Genomic DNA, 23647 nt, shown 5'->3' with positions numbered 1-23647 from the left:
CCGATTTCTAGGAATTAAATACGGTCAAATTCTGATTCAATTACAGCTAGTAGGTTAGGAAACTTAAAGAATGAGCTAAAATACAAGTTCAGATGAAGGGTCATCTTGACTCAAAACTTTGGCTCGATTCTCTCTTTTCATTTGGAGGCCCACACTGTCTGTAATTTACACACAGTAAAACAACAACCTGAATTGTTGTCTTGTCCTGCCAAGTGGGTGCAGGAGAACCAGTGGACCTCACCCAACAGAGATGGAGAGTTGGAAGCAGTGTTAGAGTGCACACTGCTCTCACCTGTCTTACTCTTATCAATTTAACATCAAAATTGATATTTAACCTCGTGGATCCGATCTAGAATCCTCAGCATGTTGGATCAGGTTATAAATCAGTAATTTCCAAATCTGTATATTTAAAATCACTCGATAGCAAATCTTTTGTTCAGAGATTTGGTTGAACCCAGAATAAAACTATCAGTAAGTTTAGGGGCCTGATTCTATAACTGGCACAGGATGGAACATTGAAAGTGTTTTTGCTAAACTATCGTTTCTAAAGTTTGCCCTTTGAAACCGATTATCTGATCATTCTCTGAATAAAAATGTTGCACCATCTGAAATAAACAATCCAAGATCAACTGATTAAAAGGGAGGTGCAAATCCTCCAGAAGTTTCACACTTCATTATTCAACCAACATTTAAATACAGTAACAGGATGAAATTATTCTGCCCCTTGAGCCTCTTCCTCTATTTAATTAAATGTTGCCTAATCTGCATCTTAACTCCATTTACCCTGAGTAGATGTCATCCTCGATAAGGACAGTTGACGATGACCTGCCATAGATTCACTTCACTTGTCATCCTGAGTTAGTGAAATTCTGAGCATCTTCTTGAATAACTCCATTGGGCCAGAATCTGGTGTCTCAGTTGCTGGTTTACAATAATAAATGTAACTGGAGTGTTAGTGCTCATTGCCCAGCAGCTGCAGCCATTGTTGCTCAGAGATCATTCAGTTTGGAAGTTAAATGGTGAATCTCCATGTATAGAAACAGCCCTTCTCTCAGCTCATTGACCAGGAACTGGCTCCTGGGCTCTGGGGTGAAACCACAAATATCAGGAAATCAATGTTTGCTCAAAGTTCCGAAGTCCCAGTTGGAATTTGTTTCTTATCATTTGACTGATTTACTGAACATCTCTGGAACAAGAAGAGTGAAAGTAAAATTTCGAATGAAACTTGTTGACAGTTGAATTAGCCGCAGGTTGTCAAACTGGTTGAATTTGATGCCTGGAATGGGGCCGCTCCCTTCTCTGCAGTAAGTGGGGAATGTTTAAATTGAATTCCATGCTGAGGATGGGCAGCAGCTTTCACACAGAGGGTAAAGCTGTGAGCCTCACTGAAAAGGGATACAATCACATTTCCAATTTGTTTCATTTCAGCAAGTTGCAAGAAATTTCTATCTCATTGATGCAGAGGATCAGGGATAGAACTGACACACACTACACGGAAATGAAGAGACAGGGATTTTTTGCAGACAGAAGATAAGATTAATGTAACTTCTTACATTTAATGCCTTGACCAATATTCTGTACATGCAGCTTGTCCTGGAATCCAACATATCTCTGTTTCTTTGGTCTCTCTTTCCCCAATCCATCCATTTATTGTGTATTTCATCGGCTTATTTGCCTTTTCTAAATGCATTACCTCACACTACTCTGGATTAATTTTATTTGACACTTTTCTGCCCAGCTGTTCAGTCCACAGACATCTTCCTTCATTCTAAAGCTTTCTGTCTCACTGTTAACGACTCAACCAATTTTCATATAACTTGCAAACTTCTTAATCATGGCTCCTATATTTAAGTCAGTGGAGGAGGATCATTTGCAACCTCAGGAAGGTTTTTCTTCTGCAATTCACTCCAGCCCCAATTAAGTCTCCCATGTGGGGTTTATGAGGCCTGGCCAATGGTGATGGGACCAGTAAATGTTTGTTCGCAATATTGGAAGTGCTGGATACCCGAGGTACAATGGCTGCTTACGGGTGGAGCACTCTTCAGGAAGAGGACTTGTGTTTAGTTTACAGGAAGTCAGGAAACTTCTTCACGCCTTTCGCTCGGATTATTGCTCGTTGAATTTGGAAATGGTTCACCAGGTTGATACCGGAGATGAGGGGTTTGGATTATGAGGAGAGGCTGAGGAGATTGGGTTTGTACTCGTTGGAGTTTAGAAGGATGAGGGGGGATCTTATGGAGACTTATAAGATAATGCGGGGGCTGGATAGGGTGGAGGCGGAGAGATTCTTTCCACTTAGTAAGGAAGTTAAAACTAGAGGACACAGCCTCAAAATAAAGGGGGGTCGGTTTAAGACAGAGTTGAGGAGGAACTTCTTCTCCCAGAGGGTGGTGAATCTCTGGAATTCTCTGCCCACTGAGGTGGTGGAGGCTTCCTCGCTGAATATGTTTAAAGCGCGGATGGATGGATTCCTGAGCGGTAAGGGAATTAAGGGTTATGGGGATCAGGCGGGTAAGTGGTACTGATCCACGTCAGATCAGCCATGATCTTATTGAATGGCGGGGCAGGCTCGAGGGGCTAGATGGCCTACTCCTGCTCCTATTTCTTATGTTCTTTTGTAACTACAGAGGAATATTCAGAACTGTGAAGAGTGGAGAAATAAGCAGATGACCTTCCTTGTGCCGATCACTGCTATATTTAGGACTAATTATTGATATTTGCCACAAACAGCAAGGCGCCGAGTACGGAGTCCTCACTGGATAGTCATTCAATTACAAAAAATATCCATCCACCATTACAATTTGATTCTAGCCACTGAGCCAGTTTTGGATCCAAATGACCACTTTCTTTCCCTTGGATCCAATGGCTTTTACTTTTCTGACCAGTTGTCAGAAAAACCTCACTAAAACCCATGTAGACTGCATCAAACAAGTGTCTCTCTAATCTGAAAAAAATCCAGTGAGGATAGTCAGACATCACCTTTCTTTAACGAATTGATGCCTTTCTAAAGGAGCATTTATAATAACCGTCGGAAGGTCTTTGAATAATTTGTCCACCAAGATCAAACTGACTGACCTGTAATTACCCCTTGCTGCTTTTTAAATAACTGTACAACATTAGCAGTTCCCCAATCTGACAACATCACTCTGCAGCCAAAGAGCACTGGAAAGTGATGGTTAAAGCTTCTTCTTTTTATTCCCTTACTCATCTTGGCAGCCTGGGATGCATTTCATCCAAATCTTTCAAAGATGGTGAATATCCCAACACTTCATCCCTCACTAAGTTTAACACATTCAATATTTCACAACCCTCATCTTTAACTGAGAGGTCTGCTTCGCTTCCCTGTTTTGTGAAAACAGACACACAGATCATTAAGAACCCTGTGCATTTCGTCTCTCTCCATCCACAAGTTACCATTTTGTTTTTTAATGCTTGGTATTCTTGTCTGAGTTATCTGTTTGCATTTTTTGTCTTTATAAAATATATTTTGTCTTTCCTTTTTACAGCCCCCTTATTGTTTCCTGCCCTCTCTTTGCTTTTGCGAGTTCCTTTTTAATTCCAGCTCTGTAATCGCAGACTGACACATTCCCAGGTTCAGGATAACGTACTGGGGCCACAGTAAAATCTGGGGCAGCTCCCACAAAGGGAAAAGGCTGCTTTTTAAGACCCCTCACCGAGAGAATGAAAACTCAAAATAAACCCTCAGGCTACACGTTTGACGTATGTTCACGCTAAATGTTAACTGTGATTGTGAATGGAGTAAATAACATACAGAATTGGGAGAAACTTATTTGTTTTGCACTTTGTGTGCTGTCAGCTTTGAGTAGTCTTGTAATATACTTTTGTAAACTTCATGTGTAGAGTATATTGTTGGACAAATGCATTTTGATTGCTCTTTGCCCCCCAACCTCAATTCATCTCAGTTAATTCTGGGACAGTTGAAATCCACTTTGATCGCTGCCATTTTGTTTCTGCACTTGGAAAGGCCAGGCCTATTCGGGAAAGTCAGCATGTGCCTGTGTGGGGCAGGTTATGTCTTACTAACTTGATTGGTTTTTTTGAGGGGTGATGAAGGTGATCGATGAGGGTAGAGTAGTGGATTTAGTCTACATGGACTTTAGTAAGGCTTTTGACAAGGCCCCTTATGTTAGGCTCATCCAAAAGATTTACAAGCATGGGATCCACGGTGACTTGGCCACTTGGATTCCGAATTGACTTGCCCAAAGAAGTCAGAGTTGTGGTAGAAGGGTGTTTTTCTGGCTGGAGGTCCGTGACTAGTTATGTTCCACAGGGATACGCACTGGGACCTATTGCTTTGGGATATATATAAATGACTTGGATGATAACATGGATGAGTCAGTAAATTTGCAGACAACTCTAGGTATGTGGAGTTGTGGATAGTATAGAAGGTTGTCAAAGGATACAGCGGGATATAGATCAGTTGCAGATATTTGCAGAGAGATAGCAGATGGAGTTTAATCCGGGCAAGTGTGAAGTGCTGCACTTTGGAAGGTCAAATGTTAAGGGTAAGTATACAGTCAATGGCAGGACCCTGGATAGCATTGATGGACAGAGGGATCTTGGGGTTCAAGTCCATAGCTCCCTGAAAGGGGCTATACAAGTAGATATGGTCGTAAAGAAAGTGTACGGCATGCTTGTCTTTATTGGTCGGGGCATTGAGTTTAAGAGTTCGGATGTCATGTTGCAGCTTCATAAAACTTCGGTTCGGCTGCACTTCGAGTATTGTGTTCAATTCTGGTTGCCACATTGCAGGAGGGGTGTGGAGGCTTTGGAGAGGGTGCAGAAGAGGTTGACCAGAATGCTGCCTAGATTAGGGGATATGAGCTATAAGGAGAGGATGGACAAACTCGGGTTCTTTTCTCTGCAGTGGCAGAGGCTGAGGGGAGACCTGAAAGGAATCTATAAAATGATCATAGGGTTGACATTTACTAGAAGATTTTCTACCGAGAGTTACTACTAAGAGGCCTGCACTTAACGTGAGAGGGGGATTGTTCAACAGAGATGTGAGAGGCATATTTTTTACTCAGAGTGGTAGGTGTCTGGAACGCGTTGGCAGGGGTGGTGGTGGTAGGTGTCTGGACCGCGGTGCCAGGGGTGGTGGTGGTAGGTGTCTGGACCGCGTTGCCAGGGGTGGTGGTGGTAGGTGTCTGGACCGCGGTGCCAGGGGTGGTGGTGGTAGGTGTCTGGACCGCGATGCCAGGGGTGGCGGTGGTTGGTGTCTGGAACGCGTTGGCAGGGGTGGCGGTGGTAGTTGTCTGAAACGCGTTGCCAGGGGTGGCGGTGGTAGTTGTCTGAAACGCGTTGCCAGGGGTGGTGGTGGTAGGTGTCTGGAACTTGTTCCCAGGGGTGGCAGTGGTTGGTGTCTGAAACGCGTTGCCAGGGGTGGTGGTGGTAGGTGTCTGGACCGCGGTGCCAGTGGTGGCGGTGGTTGGTGTCTGGAACGCGTTGCCAGGGGTGATATGATAGGGGAATTTAATAGGCTTTTAGAGAAGCACATGAATATGCAAAAAAGAGAGTTATACGGACCAGGGGCAGGCAGAAGGGATTAGTTTAATTTGGCATCATGTTCAGCACAAAATCGTGGGCTGAAGGGCCGTTTCCTGTGCTATGTTCTATGCAGAGAAACATAGAAGATAGGAGCAGGAGGAGGCCATTTAGCCCTTTGAGCTGCTCCGCCATTCACTACGATCATGGCTGATCGTCCAACTCAATCGCCTCATCCTGCTTTCTCCCCAGAACCTTTGATCCCATTTGCCCCAAATGCTCTATCCAGCCCCCTCTTGAGTACATTCTTCTCAGCAATGTCACTACATATTTGCTCTTTGACTTCCTTTTGACTGTCTGGGGTAGATGTTATACTCCCAGAACTGTCAGTGTCCCTTTCTTGTTCTTCAGTTCAATCCATATGACCTTATTTGATGATACCTTTACGAATGATAATATTATACATTGATGTTAATATTAGTAGAAGAGTGGTAACTACTTTCACCTCCTACAGTGTTCATTGGTCAACTGCTGACACAATGAGAAATTTGGTCACTGTATTCAAGTTAGAGCTTCAACCAGGGCACTCATCTCATGGAGATTGTCACTGTCCAGAGGAACCATATCCACTTATAATGTATAAGTGCAGAGATATAATTCATACATTACCAGAGCTTAATATCAAAACTCCATCAAATCAAACACATCAAATATAAATGTTAACATAGTACAACCCTGCCAGGCTGTTAGAAACCAAGTGAAGGATTATTTAATTCACCATTGATCACCAAACTCCACATTTCCCTTGAGAATATTCTCTGCCATGGGAATTAGTCTGGTTTCATCCTGCACTGGGAGTAAATCTTTAACCAATGGGATTTCCCAGTGTGGAGTCTCAGTGAACAGGATCCCACCTGTAACCAGGTTGTGGAGACCAGTGGGACTCTCTGGATTTCACTGGGCAGCTGTCTGTGTCACACCGGCTGTGGAGAGTTAATGATCACTCTCGGGAAATGCCTGATCCCAGAGCTAACAGATGTTGTATGATGGAAAGGTGGATTTACTCACTGGTTCGGCTAAAGGCAACACTTCAGTCAAATTGATCTTAATCGTGTTTATCTCCAGATGAATGTGGATCCAGATTCACAACAATATTTGACGATTGTGACACACCAAGGGCTATTCAGATAGACAAGACTTCCATTTGGCATCATGTCTGCACCTGTGCTGTTCCAATGTGCCATGGATCAAATTCTAAGCGGATTAGAAAGAGTCCAGTGTTTCATAGGCCATATCTAAGTTACTGGAAAGAATGAGGAAGAACATCTCCACAACCTAGATGCCACACTCCAGAGACTAGAAGATCATGGATTAAGATTACGGAAAGATAAATACGGAAGATTTCCAATCTTCTATAGATGCAAAGAGACTGCACAAATTGCCTTCAAAAGTCAAAGCCATTTCTGACGCACCTGCACCTCAACATCAATCATCTTAATTCTCCTTTGAGCTTATTAAAGTATTTTTCATGAAAGGTTTGTCACTAATCTAGCGACTATTCTTAAACATTTACACAACTTTTTGTGTCATAAGAGGAAACAGAAATGGAAATGGGTGGAGGTGTGTGAGAAAGCCTTCGTACAAGCTAAAGAGGTACTAGTAAAGTCAGAAATCCTGACACACTTTAATCCAAATTTAACTTTGCAACTGGCACATAACGCATCGCCTTATGGGATGGAGGCAGCAGTTTCTCACGCAATGCCCGATGGGAAAGAGAAGCCGATAGTTTTTGCACCAAGACCTTGAACAGAGCAGGAATGAACTCTGCACACAAACAAAAGGAAGCTCCAGGAATCATTTTCAGAATCAGGGCAACACCGATGTGGAAGGAAATGTACTGAATTAATGGATAATCGGTCACTAACAATGTTTTTTGGGCCTCATACTAGGATTCCATTTCTCACAGTCAGCCGGACAGACCATAAAATATCGTCAGTCAAGTTTCCAGAGGGAAGCTGAGTTATTAAAGAAGTTATTTTTGGTGGTCAGGGCTCGATACCCAAATCGAGGAGAGAGCAGCGAAGTGTTTGTCTTGTGCAAAAGTTCAGAGCCTGTTGCCACGAGCTCCATTTCACCGAGGGGAATGCCCGCAAGGACCATGGTCAGCTCTGCTGAGGGCTGTTGGCTCTATTCACTCTCCACAGATGCTGTCAAACCTGCTGAGATTTTCCAGTGTTTTCTGTTTATGTTTATTTATTCGTGTCACAAGTAGGCTTACATTAACACTGCAATGAAGTTACTGTGAAAATCCCCAAGTCGCCACACTCTGGCGCCTGTTCGGGTTACACTGAGGGAGAATTTAGTGTGGCCAATGCACCTAAGCAGCACGTCTTTCGGACTGTGGGAGGAAACCGGAGCAACGGAGGAAACCCAGGTCAACAAGGGTTGAACGTCCAAAGTCCACACGCAGTGATCCAAGCCGGGAATCGAACCCGGGTCTCTCGCACTGAGAGTCACCGGTGCTAACCACTGGGCCACCCATCCCACCCTTTGGTTCAGATTCCAATATTCACAGTATTTTGCTTTGATTTCAACAAAAGCGATTTGCATTCTTATAGCTCCTTTAATGCTATAAAATATTCCAAAGTCCTTCACTGGAGCAAAATGAGGCAAGTTTATTGTCTTACTGTCCTTACTGGACAGGAGAGTAAAAGCTTGATAAAAGAGGCAGATTTGTAAAAGATTTCTAAGGGACAGATGGGAGTAAATTCTGGAGCTCTGGACCCAGGCAGATGAAGGCACGGCTGACAATGGAGGGATGAAAGAAATGAGGGACGCAGAATTGAAAGAACGCTGAAACTTTGGATGGTTCCAGCGTTGGAGAATGTTAAAGATATCGGAAGGGATGAAATCGTTCAGAAAATTGAAGATGGGAATGAGAACTTTAAAATCAAGGCATTTCTGGACTGAATCCCAATGTCGGTCAGTGAACACAGGGGGCAGGGTCGACAGGCAGCCTGGAGTGAATAAGATCCAGTTTCATTATATGACTGAGCATGGGGAAATAAATTTCTCACTGTGCAGCCCCACTTCCATTCAGCAGTTAAACAGTTAATGTGTTCACCTTTAAAGTTATCAGATCCTGCATTGAAACATCTGACACTGGCCCTTTGTTTGAAAGTCTAAACATAAGAAAATCGATGGAGTTTTTAAACAGTTTCAGGTTGAAACCCAGTGATTCGTTCTGGAGGCATGACTCCGATTGAACTCACTGTGTGACAGCAATTAATTACAAATTGTTTGTAACTAACTTTGTTCACAGTTCAAAGAGTTTTTAAATTGGCTCAATGATGTGTTTTCTGAACAGCAACTTCCAGTCGGAGGACAGAGACAGAGACAGAGTCGTTTCAGCACAGCAGGAACCATTCAACCCATCGAGATGTAATACAAATCTCAAATTACAGAGATCAGATCCAATTACTGAACTGTGATTTGCTGAAAGAAAACCAGGAACAACATTACGTTTGGTAGCAAAGAGTTTACAAAGAGAAAACTAGCAGACTCCACACGGAAGCAGAGAATCTGCAGGTCAAGGTAAGATTTGTCTGCTCCTGTACTTTATGTATTTCTTTATTTTAAACCATTTTCTCAGTCAGATTATTTTACATGGGCTGTTGTAGCCATTCCCCTTCCATGAGGTTTTATACAGTGACTGAGCTGGAGCAGTGATGAAGGTGATCTGTTTAACAGTGAGGCTCCCAGAATCAGACCACTCCTGTTCCACACCATTATTTTCATTTTTAAGAGGGATGGAATGAGGTGAATCAGAGCATTCCCACATCCCAGTTCAGACCGGGCTGGGCCCTGGACCTTCCTCGATATGGGTTTTTGTAATTACAGGGAATTAATTTTAGAGCTCTGGCGCCCTCAACGCTACGACAACGGATGAATGAACACTGCTCGACAATTATCAGGCAAGAGTGTTCTCTTTCTGTTGGGGAACACTTCAGCGGTCACGGGCATTCACCTCTGATCTTCAGGTAAGCGTTCTCCAAGGCAGCCTTCACGACACACGACAACGCAGAGTGGCTGAGCAGAAACTGATAGCCAAGTTCCGCACACATGAGGACGGCCTCAACCGGGATCTTGGGTTCATGTCACACTATCTGTAACCCACACGACTCGCCTGGGCTTGCAAAATCTCACTAACTGTCCTGGCAGGAGACAATACACACCTCTTTCATATGTGCTTAACCCTGTCTCCACTCACATTGTCTGTACCTTTAAGACTTGATTAACTGTAAAAACTCGCATTCCAATCATTATTTTGTAAATTGAGTTTGTGTCTTGATATGCCCTGTTTGCAAACAGAACTCCAACTTACCTGGCGAAAGAGCAGCACTCCGAAAGCTAGTGGCTTGTGCTACCAAATAAACCTGTTGGACATTAACCTGGTGTTGTGAGACGTCTTACAGTGTTTACCCCAGTCCAACGCCGGCATCTCCACATCATGCCCTCAACATACAGAGTTTAGCTGCACAGTCTGCATTTCCCTGCTCCAACCAATACTCGGGTAATGACCGCACTCTCAAGTGTTTGGTTAAAAGTCAAAATATCAGATGTACACTGTGACTTTTTGTAATGTTACAGATAGAAATTCACTGCACTGACTGAATTGGAAATGATAACCTCTCTAATCAGCCTCAAACATTGTTTCTAGCTGAATTGGGTGCAGACTTGTCAAACTGGTTCAATTGGTTACTCTCTCCTATAAATAGAAACCTCGAAATAATCTCATAACTTTTACCAGAGGGTGAAACTCAGACACGGGTATTATAAACAGGGTCAGCTCAGATGATTAGTATGATTTCTACTGAGATAACCAGGCTGCATTGAATTGACAAAGGCAGAACCTGCACAGTGACAGTAAAGCCGGTGTGGTTGAGGTCAAGTGGGAATGTAGTTTCTGAACTGATTGTGAAGTATCTCTTTCTTCCTTCCATTTAAATGTGTCGCCTCCCAGGGAGATTATTCTCCTCCACTCCCCGCAGTGAATCCATCCTTTGAGGCTGTAGCTATTATCTAACTGTGAGCTCCCCGCAGTGAATCCATCCTTTGCGGCTGTAGCTATTATCTAACTGTGAGCTCCCCGCAGTGAATCCATCCTTTGCGGCTGTAGCTATTATCTCACTTTGAGCTCCCGCAGTGAATCCATCCTTTGCGGCTGTAGCTATTATCGAACTGTGAGCTCCCGCAGTGAATCCATCCTTTGCGGCTATAGCTATTATCTAACTGTGAGCTCCCGCAGTGAATCCATCCTTTGCGGCTGTAGCTATTATCTCACTGTGAGCTCCCGCAGTGAATCCATCCTTTGCGGCTATAGCTATTATCTAACTGTGAGCTCCCGCAGTGAATCCATCCTTTGTGGCTGTAGCTATTATCTCACTGTGAGCTCCCGCAGTGAATCCATCCTTTGCGGCTGTAGCTATTATCTAACTGTGAGCTCCCTGCAGTGAATCCACCCTTTGCGGCTGTAGCTATTATCTCACTGTGAGCTCAGGCAGTGAATCCATCCTTTGCGGCTGTAGCTATTATCTAACTGTGAGCTCCCTGCAGTGAATCCACCCTTTGCGGCTGTAGCTATTATCTCACTGTGAGCTCAGGCAGTGAATCCATCCTTTGCGGCTGTAGCTATTATCTCACTGTGAGCTCCCCGCAGTGAATCCATCCTTTGTGGCTGTAGCTATTATCTAACTGTGAGCTCCCGCAGTGAATCCATCCTTTGCGGCTGTAGCTATTATCTCACTGTGAGCTCAGGCAGTAACTGAGAAACAGTTTATTCAACACTGGGACCCTCACAGCTCAACTTGTTTCTATTCCCCACCATCCCTCTCATTTTGAATAAGAGGTGATGCGATTAACCAGGGACAGGGAGCACAGGGTCTCCACAGACAGTGAAGAGATTGTGGGAGGACCTTCTTGGGGCACAATGTGAGATAATACTCTTTGGATTTAAAAGCGACAGATTTGAATGGAGTAGGAAATGAATGACAGATGGTCATGCTGAGACTGATTCTTGATACAGAAATCAGTATATGTTGGATTCAGTTTGAATAAGTTTTTACAGGTCGCTATAATGAGGTTAGTTGGAGCTCAGTGTGTTCAGCTTTGAATTCCATTCCAAGCGCCCACAATGGCTCCAGGTGGAGCTGAGCTGTAATTGTTAGGTTAATACCTGAGGTGCAGCGACTGAGCTGCTGATAGACTAGTTCAACTGGTTATATTTCTGAGGATGAATTCGCATTGGGTATAATTTAATATTCTGCCCCCATTTTTTTATCTTACTCTGTAAGATCCTGTCAATTCCATTCATTAAAATGATAATAAATCCTGTTAAAGGAAAGAAAGCACTGTTCATGTTCTGAAAGATTGATGGGTAGGAAACAAATACCCATTCAGTAATACAGCGGGTTACTTGTGGTACCATCAGGATTGAATTGTTAGATCAAACAGTGCGTTAAACTGGGAGGGGATGGTTTGAATCTTTTCTGGTTCAGAACAGACCCCGACATCCTTGAAGGGAATGAGATAAATGATTGTAGGAAGAAGATGTCAGAGTGAGAAAAATTGAACCTTGTTCTCACAAAAAGCCAGTGCAGATATCAGAGCCTGCTGATTGCGTTTTAAACTATTTTAATATCCATGAAAATAAATAATATCAAGGTGTAGTAATCTTACCAAGGCCAGTTTCCATCACCATACACCCATTTATTTACAGCGGCAGTTGAGTGCCATTCGACTGCTGTAGAGTGTAAATAAGCCCTGAGTCAACAACTGCTGCCTGTGTGGAGCCAACTGATTTTAACGCCCCCTTCCCTCACCTCCCCCCTCCCCCACCAGCTGCTCCTTCCCGAGGGGAGCTGATACTCAGAGGAAAAGAGGTCCAGCAGAGATCTATTGATGATTCCCCATGGCCATCATAACATCCCTCTCTCCCCCCGCAATTCAATTTATTCCCTGCACCCCCACCAGCAAGCATCCTTTCTGCTGCTTAGTGACCGGCCTTGGGTCAGCTGGAGGTCGGACCAGATCAGTGGGTGTGAAGTGGATGGGGGGACCTTTGCTTCTGGAGAAAGTGTGGCAAAGTCACCGATCTGGTTCCTTTTGAGGCCCCGCTTCACCAGGGCCACTGGACTTCTGCACTTCCATGTCGGAGTCCGTAGCAGGAGACTAAGGAAATCTGGCATACCCGCTACAACTCTCACCAACCTTTACCGATGCACCATAGAAAGCATTCTTTCTGGTTGTATCACAGCTTGGTATGGCTCCTACGTTGTCCAAGACTGCAATAAACTGCAAAGAGTCGTGAATGTAGCCCAATCCCATCACGCAAACCAGCCACTGACACTGTCTACACTTCGCACTGCGTCGGCAAAGCAGTCAGCATAATAAAGGACACGACGCACCCCAGACATTCCCTCTTCCCCCTTCTTCCGTTGGGAAAAGTATATAAAAGTCTGAGGACATGTACCAACCGATTCAAAAACAGCTTCTTCCCTGCTGCCATCAGACATTTGAATGGACCGACCTCGCATTAAGTTGATCTTTCTCTACACCCTCGCTATGTCTGTAACAGTACATTCTGCACTCTTTCCTTTCATTCTCTATGAACAATATGCTTTGTCTGTATAGCGAGCAAGAAACAATACTATTCACTGTATCTGAATACATATGACAATAACAAATCAAATCACTTGGAGGGGCCAGCGTGTGTTCGATCTCCATTTATGGCTCGTCGCTGGCAGTGGCCATGCCTGTGACTGGTACTGTCGCCTGTACTGACACAGGTTCTCTATTCTGGTGATGGTTCAGGTGCTTCCTGATAATCTTGACCTGCACTTGGACTTTGTACAACATGAGCCCTGTCTTTTCTGTTATAATCTTGGGGGTCCAATGGTTGCCGTCCTTGAAGTTCCTCACATGAACTGGATCATCGGTCTTAAATGCTCTTTCTGTTTGCACAGAATCCTGGTTCTTCTTCTGGGTCTTCTTTTGGGACTCCACCTTCCTTGCCAGGTTGATTGGCCATGCTAAATTGACCTGAATGTCAGGGGATGAGCAGAGTAAATATGTGGGGTTACTGGAATACGGTCTGGGTGGGATTGTCATCGGGGCAGACTCGATGGGTCAAATAAACCCCTTCTTCAACCTCGGGATTTTATGAAACCCCAGATTGAAAATTAGGATAGTCTGATGAGACATTTTGTAACCTTCATTAATGTGTCCAATGAAAATACAGTAATTTAAACATTTCCAACACTCCTATTGAAATTCCCTGTTCGCTTCACTAGATGGACTGTCCCAGGATTGAGGAAATTGTCATTCTAATTGAAACATTTCCAACCGTCTTATTGAATCTTTCTTTCAGTTCTGGTTTATGGGCTGACCTGGGAGTGAGAAAATTGTCGTTCTCGTTCACCTGGCACTATTTGTCACTTTTTTTTTCATTCCTGCTTTAATCAGATCTCCGGTGAATGCTGGATTGATTGAGAAAATCCACAGCTGGAAGTAAGCAAGGAGTGTGGACTGCGGGACTAAGAGGTGAACCAGCACAGGATTGTGAGAGTGCCAACCAGAGAGAGACCTTGAGATTGAAAGAACTTCCATATATTTTCTGGAGAGGAAGGTGAGAGAAAGTTGCATTTATTCCGGTCCTGTAGACAGTGGGAAATCATGTTGCAGCTATATAAAACATTAGTTAGGCCGCAATCCTGCCTCTGAAGACTCTAACACTTGATTCAGGGTGCTGAGGTGTTCCTCCTCAGTTTTCCCTGTAATTAGATGTCATAAAAATGAACTGCTCCAGGAGGAAAATCTTGTAACAGATTATCTATTGTTCCCAGAACGTTTGAAATCAGAAACTCCAGGCCTCCAGGTAATCACGTGTACGCACAGTATCATCATTTTTAATAACAGGAATATTTGATGCTCCCCAACTGAATGGACTCATCGAGTGGCTGCAAAGGCTTGGAATCAAACTCCTCCCCCACTTTACCTTTCATGGTGTAGGGCCCTGTCCTGTACTTGAAAAAGCGAGGAGGATAGCCTGTGGGTCAACAAATATCTTCACTATAGAGCCACGCAATGTGCCCAGTTCATCAGAATATTTCTGAATGGCATCCTCTGTCACCTTTGTGTGCTTTATTTCATCCCAGTTCGACAGAACTTCACTGAGCCAGCCATGCCCTATAGATAAGGCTCCTTCCCTTTTACCACACGGACATGTGTTCTTCTTTTCTGTTGTGTGCAATGTCCATTTCTCACACGGGAAGCAATGGTATGGGCTCTCCGGTGTACATCTGCAGTTTGATCCCTGTCTGAGTAAGGGCTGGCGCTTGTTTGGAGTCCCAAGTTGTCTTGTTGGTCCTTTCACTGATCACCGATGCAGAGGCTCCCGTGTCCATCACCATCTTGGTTTGCTTTCCACCGACCTCTGCTATTGCATAGATAGGTTTCACATGTCCCTCAATCGCATTAAACATGTTGTAAGAGTGCTCCTCGAGCAAAGAAAAGTACAACACAAGAACACGCCCTTCGGCGCTCCAAGCCTGTGCCAATTATGATGCACGAAGTGAACTGAAAAACACTTCTGCCCCTACTCGGTCTGTATCCCTCTATTCCCTCCCCATTCATGAACCCATCCAGATGCCTCTTAAATGTTGCTAATGTACCTGCATCAACCACCGCCTCTGGCAGCATGTTCCAGGTGCCAACCAATCTGCGTGAAAAACTTCCCCTGCACATCTCCCTTAAACTTACCCTCTCTCACATTGAACCCTTTTATTGACACTTGCACCCTGGGAAAACGCTGCTGAATTTGCACCATGTCGATGCATCTCATAAGTTTCTAAACCTCTATCAGGTCTCCACTGAACCTCTGGCTGTCCAATGAAAACAATCCTCGTTTATTCAACCTCTCACCACAGCCAACACCCTTGAGACCAGGCAACAGCCTGCTGAACCTTATTTGTGCTCTGCAAAGCTTCCACATCTTTCTGGTAGTGTGGCGACCAGAACTGTGTGCAATACTCCAAATGCCGCCTAACCAAGGTTTTTTATAGCTGCAACATGATTTGCCAACACTTGTACTCAATGCCCCGGCCATATGTCTTCTCAATAACTATGGCCACCTATGTTGCCACTTTTAGGGAACTGTGGGCCTGCACGCCCAGATCCCTCTGTGTCTTAATGTTCCAAAGGGTTCTGCCATTTCCAGGACAATTCACACACAAACGTGATCCTCCAAAATGCACTACCTCGCATTCGTCCAGATTAAATTTCATTTGCCATTTGTGCCCAAATCTCCAATCTTTCTATATCCTGTTGTAAACTCAGCACTATTACCCTCTCCGCCAATCTTCGTGTCACCCACAAACTTACTAATCAGACCACCCACGTTTCCTCCAAACAAAATAGGTCCCAGCACTGATCCCTGCAGAACACTACGAGCTACAGGTCACCATTCTGAAAAAATACCCTTTCCCTGCTGTTCCCTGGGGTGAATTTTCCCGTTCCGCCCACCATGGGAATCGGAAAGCCGAGGGGTGGACCATGGAAAGGTCCGTTGACCTTGGGTTGGATTTTACAGTTTTGGGAGGAGCGCAGCGTAACATCCTGCCGTCTGTCTTCTGTCACCAAGCCAGTTCTGTTTCCATCCAGCCAGCCCACCCGATTCCTTGTGATTTCGGTTGTTGTACCAGTCTGCCATGTGGGATCTTGTCAAATACCTTACTACAGTCCATATAAACGACATCCACAGCCCTTCCCTCATCAATTATCTTTGTCACCTCTTCAAAAACCTCAATCAAGTTGGTGAGACATGACTTCCCCCTACAAAACCATGCTGCCTGACATAAGCTAGTCAATTTCTTCCAAATGTGCACAGATCCTCACCAAACGCTTCTCCACCACAGACGTTAGGCTCACCAACCCTTGATTTCCTGGATTATGCCTGCTTTCTTTCTGAAACAAGGGATCAACAATGGCTATTCTCCAGTCCTCTGGAACCTCGCCTGTGGTTAAAGTGGATGTGAAGATATATTTTTACTCCCCTATTTCTTTCCTCCCACAGTAAACTGGGGTTGATCCCATCTGGCCCCGGGGACTTGTCTACCTTAATGTAATTTAGGATACCTACCACTTCCTCCTTCGATATATTGACATTCCCTAGAGTGTTCACACACCTATCCTTGGCCTCAACATACTTCACGCCCATCTCCTTGATGAATATGGATACAAAGTACTCATGAAGGATCTCACCGCCTTCCTGTGACTCCACGCATAACTTCCCTCTATTGCCCATGAGTGGGCCTATTCTTTCTTGGGCTACCCTCTTGCTCCAAATACATGCATAAAAGTCTTGGGATTCTCCTTCTCCCTGTTTGCTAAAAACGTTTTATGGCCCCTTTTAGCCCTCCTAATTTGGCGTTTAAGTTCCTTCCTATTTTCTCTACATTCCTCAGGGACTTTGTCAGTTTTTTAGTTGCCTGGATCTATTGTATCTTTTCTTTTTGACTGAGCTTACAATTTTCTTTGTCATCCATGGTTCCCAAATTCTGGCATTTCCATCCTTCATTTTTCCGGGTCAGGCCCGTCCTGCATTTCAATCAGTTGGCCTTTAAAAGCTTCCCAGATGCCAGACATGGATTTGGCCTCAAAGAGCCGCTCCCAGTCCGCATTCCCCTGTTCCTGTCTAATTTGGATGTATTTGTCCCGCGTCCAATTGAACCGAGGGCCACTCTTGTCCTTATCCATTACTACCTGAAGTCTTATGGAATTATATGGAATCCTTTGCTCCTGTATGTGCTCTGAGCTCTCCAGGGGATGTGTAGCTGACTGATGCTTTTTCAAATTTGAATTCCCTTGCTCCGCCTTCGACTTGCTCTTAGCATCTTTGCAGCTCTTTGTTAAACGCCCCTTTTTTGTTGCAGTGGTGACAAACAGCATCAAAGCATTTGCAATGATCCACAGAGTGTGTCCCTCAACACCTGACACATTCTATTGCTTTCACCTTTCTTCTTGCTGCCTCTTTTGTTACTTGATGCAGTGCCCCCTCCTGCTCACCACCATTGGTCTTCTGGATATCTTTTGCATTGCAGCCATTTCCATGCACTGAGAAATTTCTGCGGCCCTCTTGAAAGTCACTGTGGCTTCACCCAATAACTGATGCTGGCTCGGTGTGGGCGAGGCCGGGTCATTGGGGTTGATGAGGAATAAACCCGGATCTGTTCAGATGACCAGATGTGTATTACAGAGCCTCGCTAGAATGATATTGTAAATTTAGTGTTAAATTGAAGAGACCCATAAGGGAGAATGAATTTGTACTTTGGGATATTTTTTTCACAAAGTCAGACACACTGGAAATCTGAGTTGTTGCATGAGATTAAGAGTGAAACGGGTAACTGCATTTTACATTGCTGGTTTTAAACCTTGGTTGTAAATTATTGCTGTTGAATAACTTCCACTTCTAATTTGAAGAAATTAAATGTCTGAATCACTTTTCCATTTCCATATTGGAGAAAGGAGAGGACAATAGCTGAGTTTGATTAGGGATACAGGTACAGGGACACAGACACTGACACATCCACACGAGTGGAGAATATGGAGCCACGTGCATTTGTATAGCACCTTTAACGTAGCAAAACATCCCAAGACACTCGACAAGAGAACAATTCAGTGGGAAAACAAATACATAAAACATTCGAAGGGGTTGCTGGGCAGGTGACTAATTTTAGTCAGATTGTTAATCTTTTTAAGGTGAATCTGAGAAGGGGGAAAAGTAAAGCAGCCGAGAGGCTTCGGGAGGGAATTTCGGAGCTCAGGACTTGGCCTGAATTGTGGACAAATTATCCTCAAGATACACAACTTGTCAGATTGGGCAAGGTAGAGATGTCGCTGGCTTCTGGGGCTGCTGTAGGCTGCATGAACAGGAAGACAGGGGCCATGGAGAGATTGAACAGCTAGTTTGAGCATTTTAAAATTGAGGTGTTGTCAGGCTGTGAGACAGTGAGAGTTGGTAAACTCAGGTGAATGAACTGGGACGTGGTGTGAGTTAGTCAGGATTCAGGAAGCAGAGTTTCAGAGCAGTGAGAATGTGGAGCTGGATATCAGCAGTTTGCATGTTGAACCTGCTGCCAGGTTACCGAGGGGCAGCATGTTGATGAGGAATAGAAGAGGGCCAATGATAGAGATAATGATGTGGGAGTGGCAAGAGAAAGCAATGTCACTGATTCTCTGGATGGAAAGTAATAGATAAGAATTGAACCAGGGGCCTTTGATGCATTTCCACTCAGCTGGACGACACGAGGGAGGAGTTGGAGAAGGATAACATGGTCAAGGATGCTAAAGGTTGCAGACGGGTGAATGAAGATACTTCACTGACTTTTGTCAGAGTCGGGTAGGATAGTATTTGTGATTTTAACAGCAGCGGCAGGGTGCAAACTTAACTGTATGGAGCTCCTGCAAAAATGGTGCTGGATTTGGGAGGTAACAACATGTTCAATAACTTTGGAGAGAAAAGTGGAAACTGGAAATGGGGCAGAGGATTGAAAGGGAAAAGGATTTTTCAACGGACGTGATGATGGCAACTGGTACTTTGTGAAACAACTGTCACTAATATCACGGTAGCATATATGAGACTGTAATATTCTGAAATATATCTTGCGTATTAGTAAAGATCTCAACGCCCTGCTTCTGATTTTAATATTTACACCTGATCCTGACATTGATGTTATCCTCATTACAGAGTCTCCGAATCAGGCAAGGCCTGTCAATATCATGGCTGAAGGTTCAAACAGGGGAGAATATCCAACAGCTTCATCAAAAATGAGAATGGACACAGGTAGGATCACAAAAATACAAATATAATTTCTATCCTGTCTGCAGCTCAAACAGGGACTGAGTGGAAAGTGGGAGAGAGTGACCATCTAGAGCAGGTTTATCCAAGGTTCGGCCCGAGGGGGCTGCGTGTGACCCGCAAAGCTCCTCTACGTGGTCCCAGAGAAAGTTTCCAAATTGTTGTTAAGAAGCTGAGTTTCAATTCAGGATTCTGCTTGGAGCTGATCTTCCAATCAGAGGTAATTTCTCTCTCCCATTGCTGCTGATTTGTCCACTATTGACTGTGATTGGGAGAAACAAACCACGATTGGTGGTGCAGTGAACAGCGTGCTGAAGGCTCGTGTGAGAAAGAAGCAAAGGCATCTCTGGGTGGGGCAAACTGCAGTGGGACTGGATCTCCCCAACATTCGCTGCGAATAGACTGACCAGTGAGTGGGAGTGAGGCATTGATTGGTGGGGTGGGGAAGGTGGGAGTGAGGCACTGGGTGGAGGGGTGTGGGGGAGTGAGAGACTGAGGGGGGTGTGTGGGGGTGTGTAGGGGGTGTGAGTGCACTCTGTGCACTGTTTCAGAGCACATTTCCACTCCGTCTGACAAAGGAGCAGCGCTCCGAAAGCTTATGGTGTTTGCTACCAAACATACCTGTTGGACTTTAACCTGGTGTTGTGAGACTTCTTCCTTTGGGCAAGCCAGTTTTGGATCCACAGGGCAGCAGCCCCTTGGATCCCATACCCTCTCACTTTTTCTAGAAGGCTTGCATGGGGGACCTTATCGAACGCCTTGCTAAAATCCATATAAACCACATCTACCACTTTCCCTTCGTCAATGTGTTTAGTCACATTTTTGAAGAACTCCACCAGGCTCGGAAGGAATGATCTGCCTTTGACAAAGCCATGCTGAGTATTCTTGAGCATACTAAACCTCTCTAAATGCTCATAAGTCTTGTCCCTCAGGATCTTCTCCATCAGCTTACCAACCACTGAGGTTAGACTCACCGGTCGGTAATTTCCTGGGCTATCCCTCGTCCCCTTCTTGAAAATAGGAACCACATCCGCAATACTCAAATCCTCCGGCACCTCTCCCGTCTCCATCGACAATGCAAAGATCATTACCAGAGGCTCTGCAATCTCTTCCCTCGCCTCCCACAGTAACCTGGGGTACATCCCATCCGGATCCGGCAACTTATCTATCTTGATGCCATTCAAAGATTCCAGCACAACCTCTTTGTTAAAGTCCACATGCTCAATCATTTCAGTCCACCGCAAGCCCGCAGTACATCCACCCAGGTCCTTCTCCTCCGTGAAAACCGAGGCAAAATACTCATTCAGCACCTCTGCCATTTCTACTGGTTCCGTACAGACTTTCCCGCCTTCACCTTTTATCGGCCCTATTCCCTCACGTCTCATCCTTTTACTCTTCACATATTTATAGAACGCCTTAGGGTTTTCCTTAATCCTACCTGCCAAGGCCTTCTCGTGACCCCTTCTGGCTCTCCTAATTTCCTTCTTTAGTCCCTTCCTACAAGCCGTATACTCATCTAGATTCTGGTGATGCACACTCTCCGAGCTGGTATTTAATAATTCTGAGGCAGAGAGACATCAGATTGAGACCATATGACACATTGGGCCTTTCAATCCCCCATAACAATCCCCCCCTCTCTCTCTAATACGATCTCCCTGTGTGTGTGAATAGAGGGATCTCAGAGTGAGTGTCCAGTGATTCCTGAGGGTAACAGGACAGCTCGATAAGGTGGTTTCGACTGGCAGACGGAATACTTTCCTTTACTGGCTGATGTATAGACTACCAGAGCAGGGCAGGTTCTGCTTGAGCTATATCAAACACTATTTAGACCTGGACTGAGTGTCCAGAGAGAATTATCCCCGTGTCTGTGTGGGTTTCCTCCGGGTGCTCCAGTTTCCTCCCACAGTCCAAAGATGTGCAGTTTAGGTTGATTCGCCATGGTAAATTGCCCCTTAGTGTCAGGGGGATTAGCAGGGTAAATATGTGGGGTTACAGCAATAGGGCCTGGGTGGGATTGTTGTCGGTGCCGGCACAATGGGCCGAATGGCCTCCTTCAGCACTGTAGGGTTTCTAAATTTACAGAGGAAGTTATCAATTGTGGCACAGATTCCAAAAGCAGGGAACTCATTTCAGGGAAGTTATTTCCATTTCTTCAGTTTTATCAACATTAACTTTGTAACCTGAGTAATCGCCAAACTTTATAATATTCTCTTTTCAGAAAGAATATGGATGTTGTAGGATCTGATAAATATAGCAGGATGTCATCAGAATATGTCAATTTGTGCTCTTCTTCTCCAGCGAGAACACCTTTTATGTCCTGACTGTCTCTCACCATTTGTGCTCAGGATTCTATGCATATAGTGAACAGAAGGGGGGACAGAGGACAATCCTGTCTTGTCCTCCTCTTGAGTCCAAAGACTTCAGAAATTTGACCATTCGCTCTGACAGAGGCCTGTGGAATTGAATAAAGGATCTGGACCCATCTTACAAAGTTGGGCCCAAACCCCAGGCCGTCTGAAGTCTGAAATAGGAACACCCATGATTCCTGGTCAAAGGCCTTTCCAGCATCGAAAGATAAGACCATGGCCTCAACTCCACGACCTTGGGCATGAGTCATGATGTAAAGGAGCCTGTGGAGATTGTCCCCAGAGTAATGCCCTGTTCTACTAGTTTGATGATTATGGGTTTATGATCTCAGTTTTTATCCTATGGATAATATAGATATTATTATCTATATCGATAACATAGTACAGATATTAGATATTGAAAATTGAGTACAGCGACACAAAAAGCAGCACTCAGCAGCTTTTGATGGACTCCCTCACTATGGCCTTTGAGTTGTTCTGAAAGCAAACTATCAAGAGCTCTACGCGCCGTTGTGAGGGAGGCCATCAAAAGCTGACGAGTGCTGCTTTTTGTGTGGCTGTACTCAATTTTCAATTTAATTCAATCCATTTTCATTTATTTTTCTTCCTTTTGGAACAGCGAATGAGATGATGCAACCTCTGAAACACACCATCACTCAGCCCCAGTAATGTCAGGGGTGAGGGACCTCTTGCTGCATTGAGTTGTTGATGGTGTTGAGATTGTTGAAGGGTCCAGTGCCTGGAGCTGGGAGCGGTCACAAACTCCCCGTCCATTCAAACTGGCCACTGCAGCCGCTTGGGGACATCATTGCAGGCCGCCGTGTGATTGGCTGCTGGCTGCTTTGTGATGTCACCTGGAGACAGGTCATCACCCCTGGTTACGGCCAATCAGTTTGGGGGTCACTCTGGGAGGTTGGGTTTCAGAGCTGGTCTGATGCCAGCTACAGAGGATGCTGCCATGTAAGGCATGGCACACATCAGTTAGAATATGGATCTTATTCAGTGTGGACATTGCACAGAGAAACTGTCAAAATGTTAGGTTAGAAAGGAGGTCACTGCGTTCACAAAGCTGCCTCTGACCATCAGGTGACACTGCTGTGTGGATCCCAGAACCCAGTCAGGGAACTGAGTCACTGCCTCACAAAGAGAAGGGATTGTGACTGTCGGTGACAGCAGCCCGAGCGAAGCAGCAGATTCTGGAGAAATCTGAGCACAACCACTGCTGGTTTGAGGTTAGTTATTGGTTTGAGTAAAAACAATTAAACTCATTCTGACTACAGCCAGGGAAGAGATCCAGACACAACACATCAGGAAAAACATTAAACTGCTTTTCTGACCACAGTCTCTGAAGCCTCAGGACACCACAAGAAGAATCCGTCCATTCTGGTGACAAACCAAGGAGCAGACGAATCTCTCCCTGAACCTCAACCCACACAGGAACTGACTGTTAATCGATTGAAGAAACGACCAGAAACCAACTTCATCCTTTCAAGAGGATCCCAACAAACACCTTCTACCCCGGCTGTCAAAACCCCTTCACTGATCCTTCACTAAAGGAGATCTCTCATCAGGACTGCAACTTCGATCATCAGATTACATCAGAGAAGTGGTGTGGGAACATTTCCTGTTTTACTCCTGTAACCTTTGTAGAGTGAGTTAGTGAGTGAATGTGAGACTGTGAAGTAGCATCAGTTTCTTGGTTATTTAGCTTCTTGTTTCATTTTTAAATTGTTTTTCATACAAAAATGGAAATAAATGAATATAATCTGAGCCGTTTTATGCTGCAGGATGACATAGATTGGTACCAGAATATTGAAGGATACAAGATGTTTGGGAAGGACAGGAAGTGAGGAAAAGGTGG

General features: G+C 44.7%; 1 protein-coding gene across 4 annotated transcripts in view; it reads left to right on the top strand.

Moving 5' to 3' along the window:
* Positions 1 to 23193, top strand: part of LOC144484300 (uncharacterized) — a 37154-nt gene extending 13961 nt beyond the window's left edge. For 2 of the 4 annotated variants that reach the window (XM_078202835.1, XM_078202834.1), the window contains 4 exons: positions 8873 to 9099; positions 14029 to 14191; positions 19310 to 19405; positions 23129 to 23193. In XM_078202835.1, coding sequence (XP_078058961.1) covers positions 8873 to 9036 — 164 coding nt within the window. In that variant the 3' untranslated portion in view covers positions 9037 to 9099; positions 14029 to 14191; positions 19310 to 19405; positions 23129 to 23193. Of the gene's footprint in view, positions 1 to 8872; positions 9100 to 9876; positions 10003 to 14028; positions 14192 to 19309; positions 19406 to 23128 lie in introns of those variants that run through there. The other 2 variants (XM_078202837.1, XM_078202836.1) reach the window with 1 other exon arrangement.
* The last annotated feature ends 454 nt before the right edge of the window (positions 23194 to 23647 follow it).

Source organism: Mustelus asterias, unplaced genomic scaffold (genome assembly GCF_964213995.1).
Source record: "Mustelus asterias unplaced genomic scaffold, sMusAst1.hap1.1 HAP1_SCAFFOLD_98, whole genome shotgun sequence".
Lineage (NCBI taxonomy): Eukaryota > Metazoa > Chordata > Chondrichthyes > Carcharhiniformes > Triakidae > Mustelus > Mustelus asterias.
Note: the sequence above shows the minus strand (reverse complement) of the source record. Positions and strands in the feature narration are given on the sequence as shown.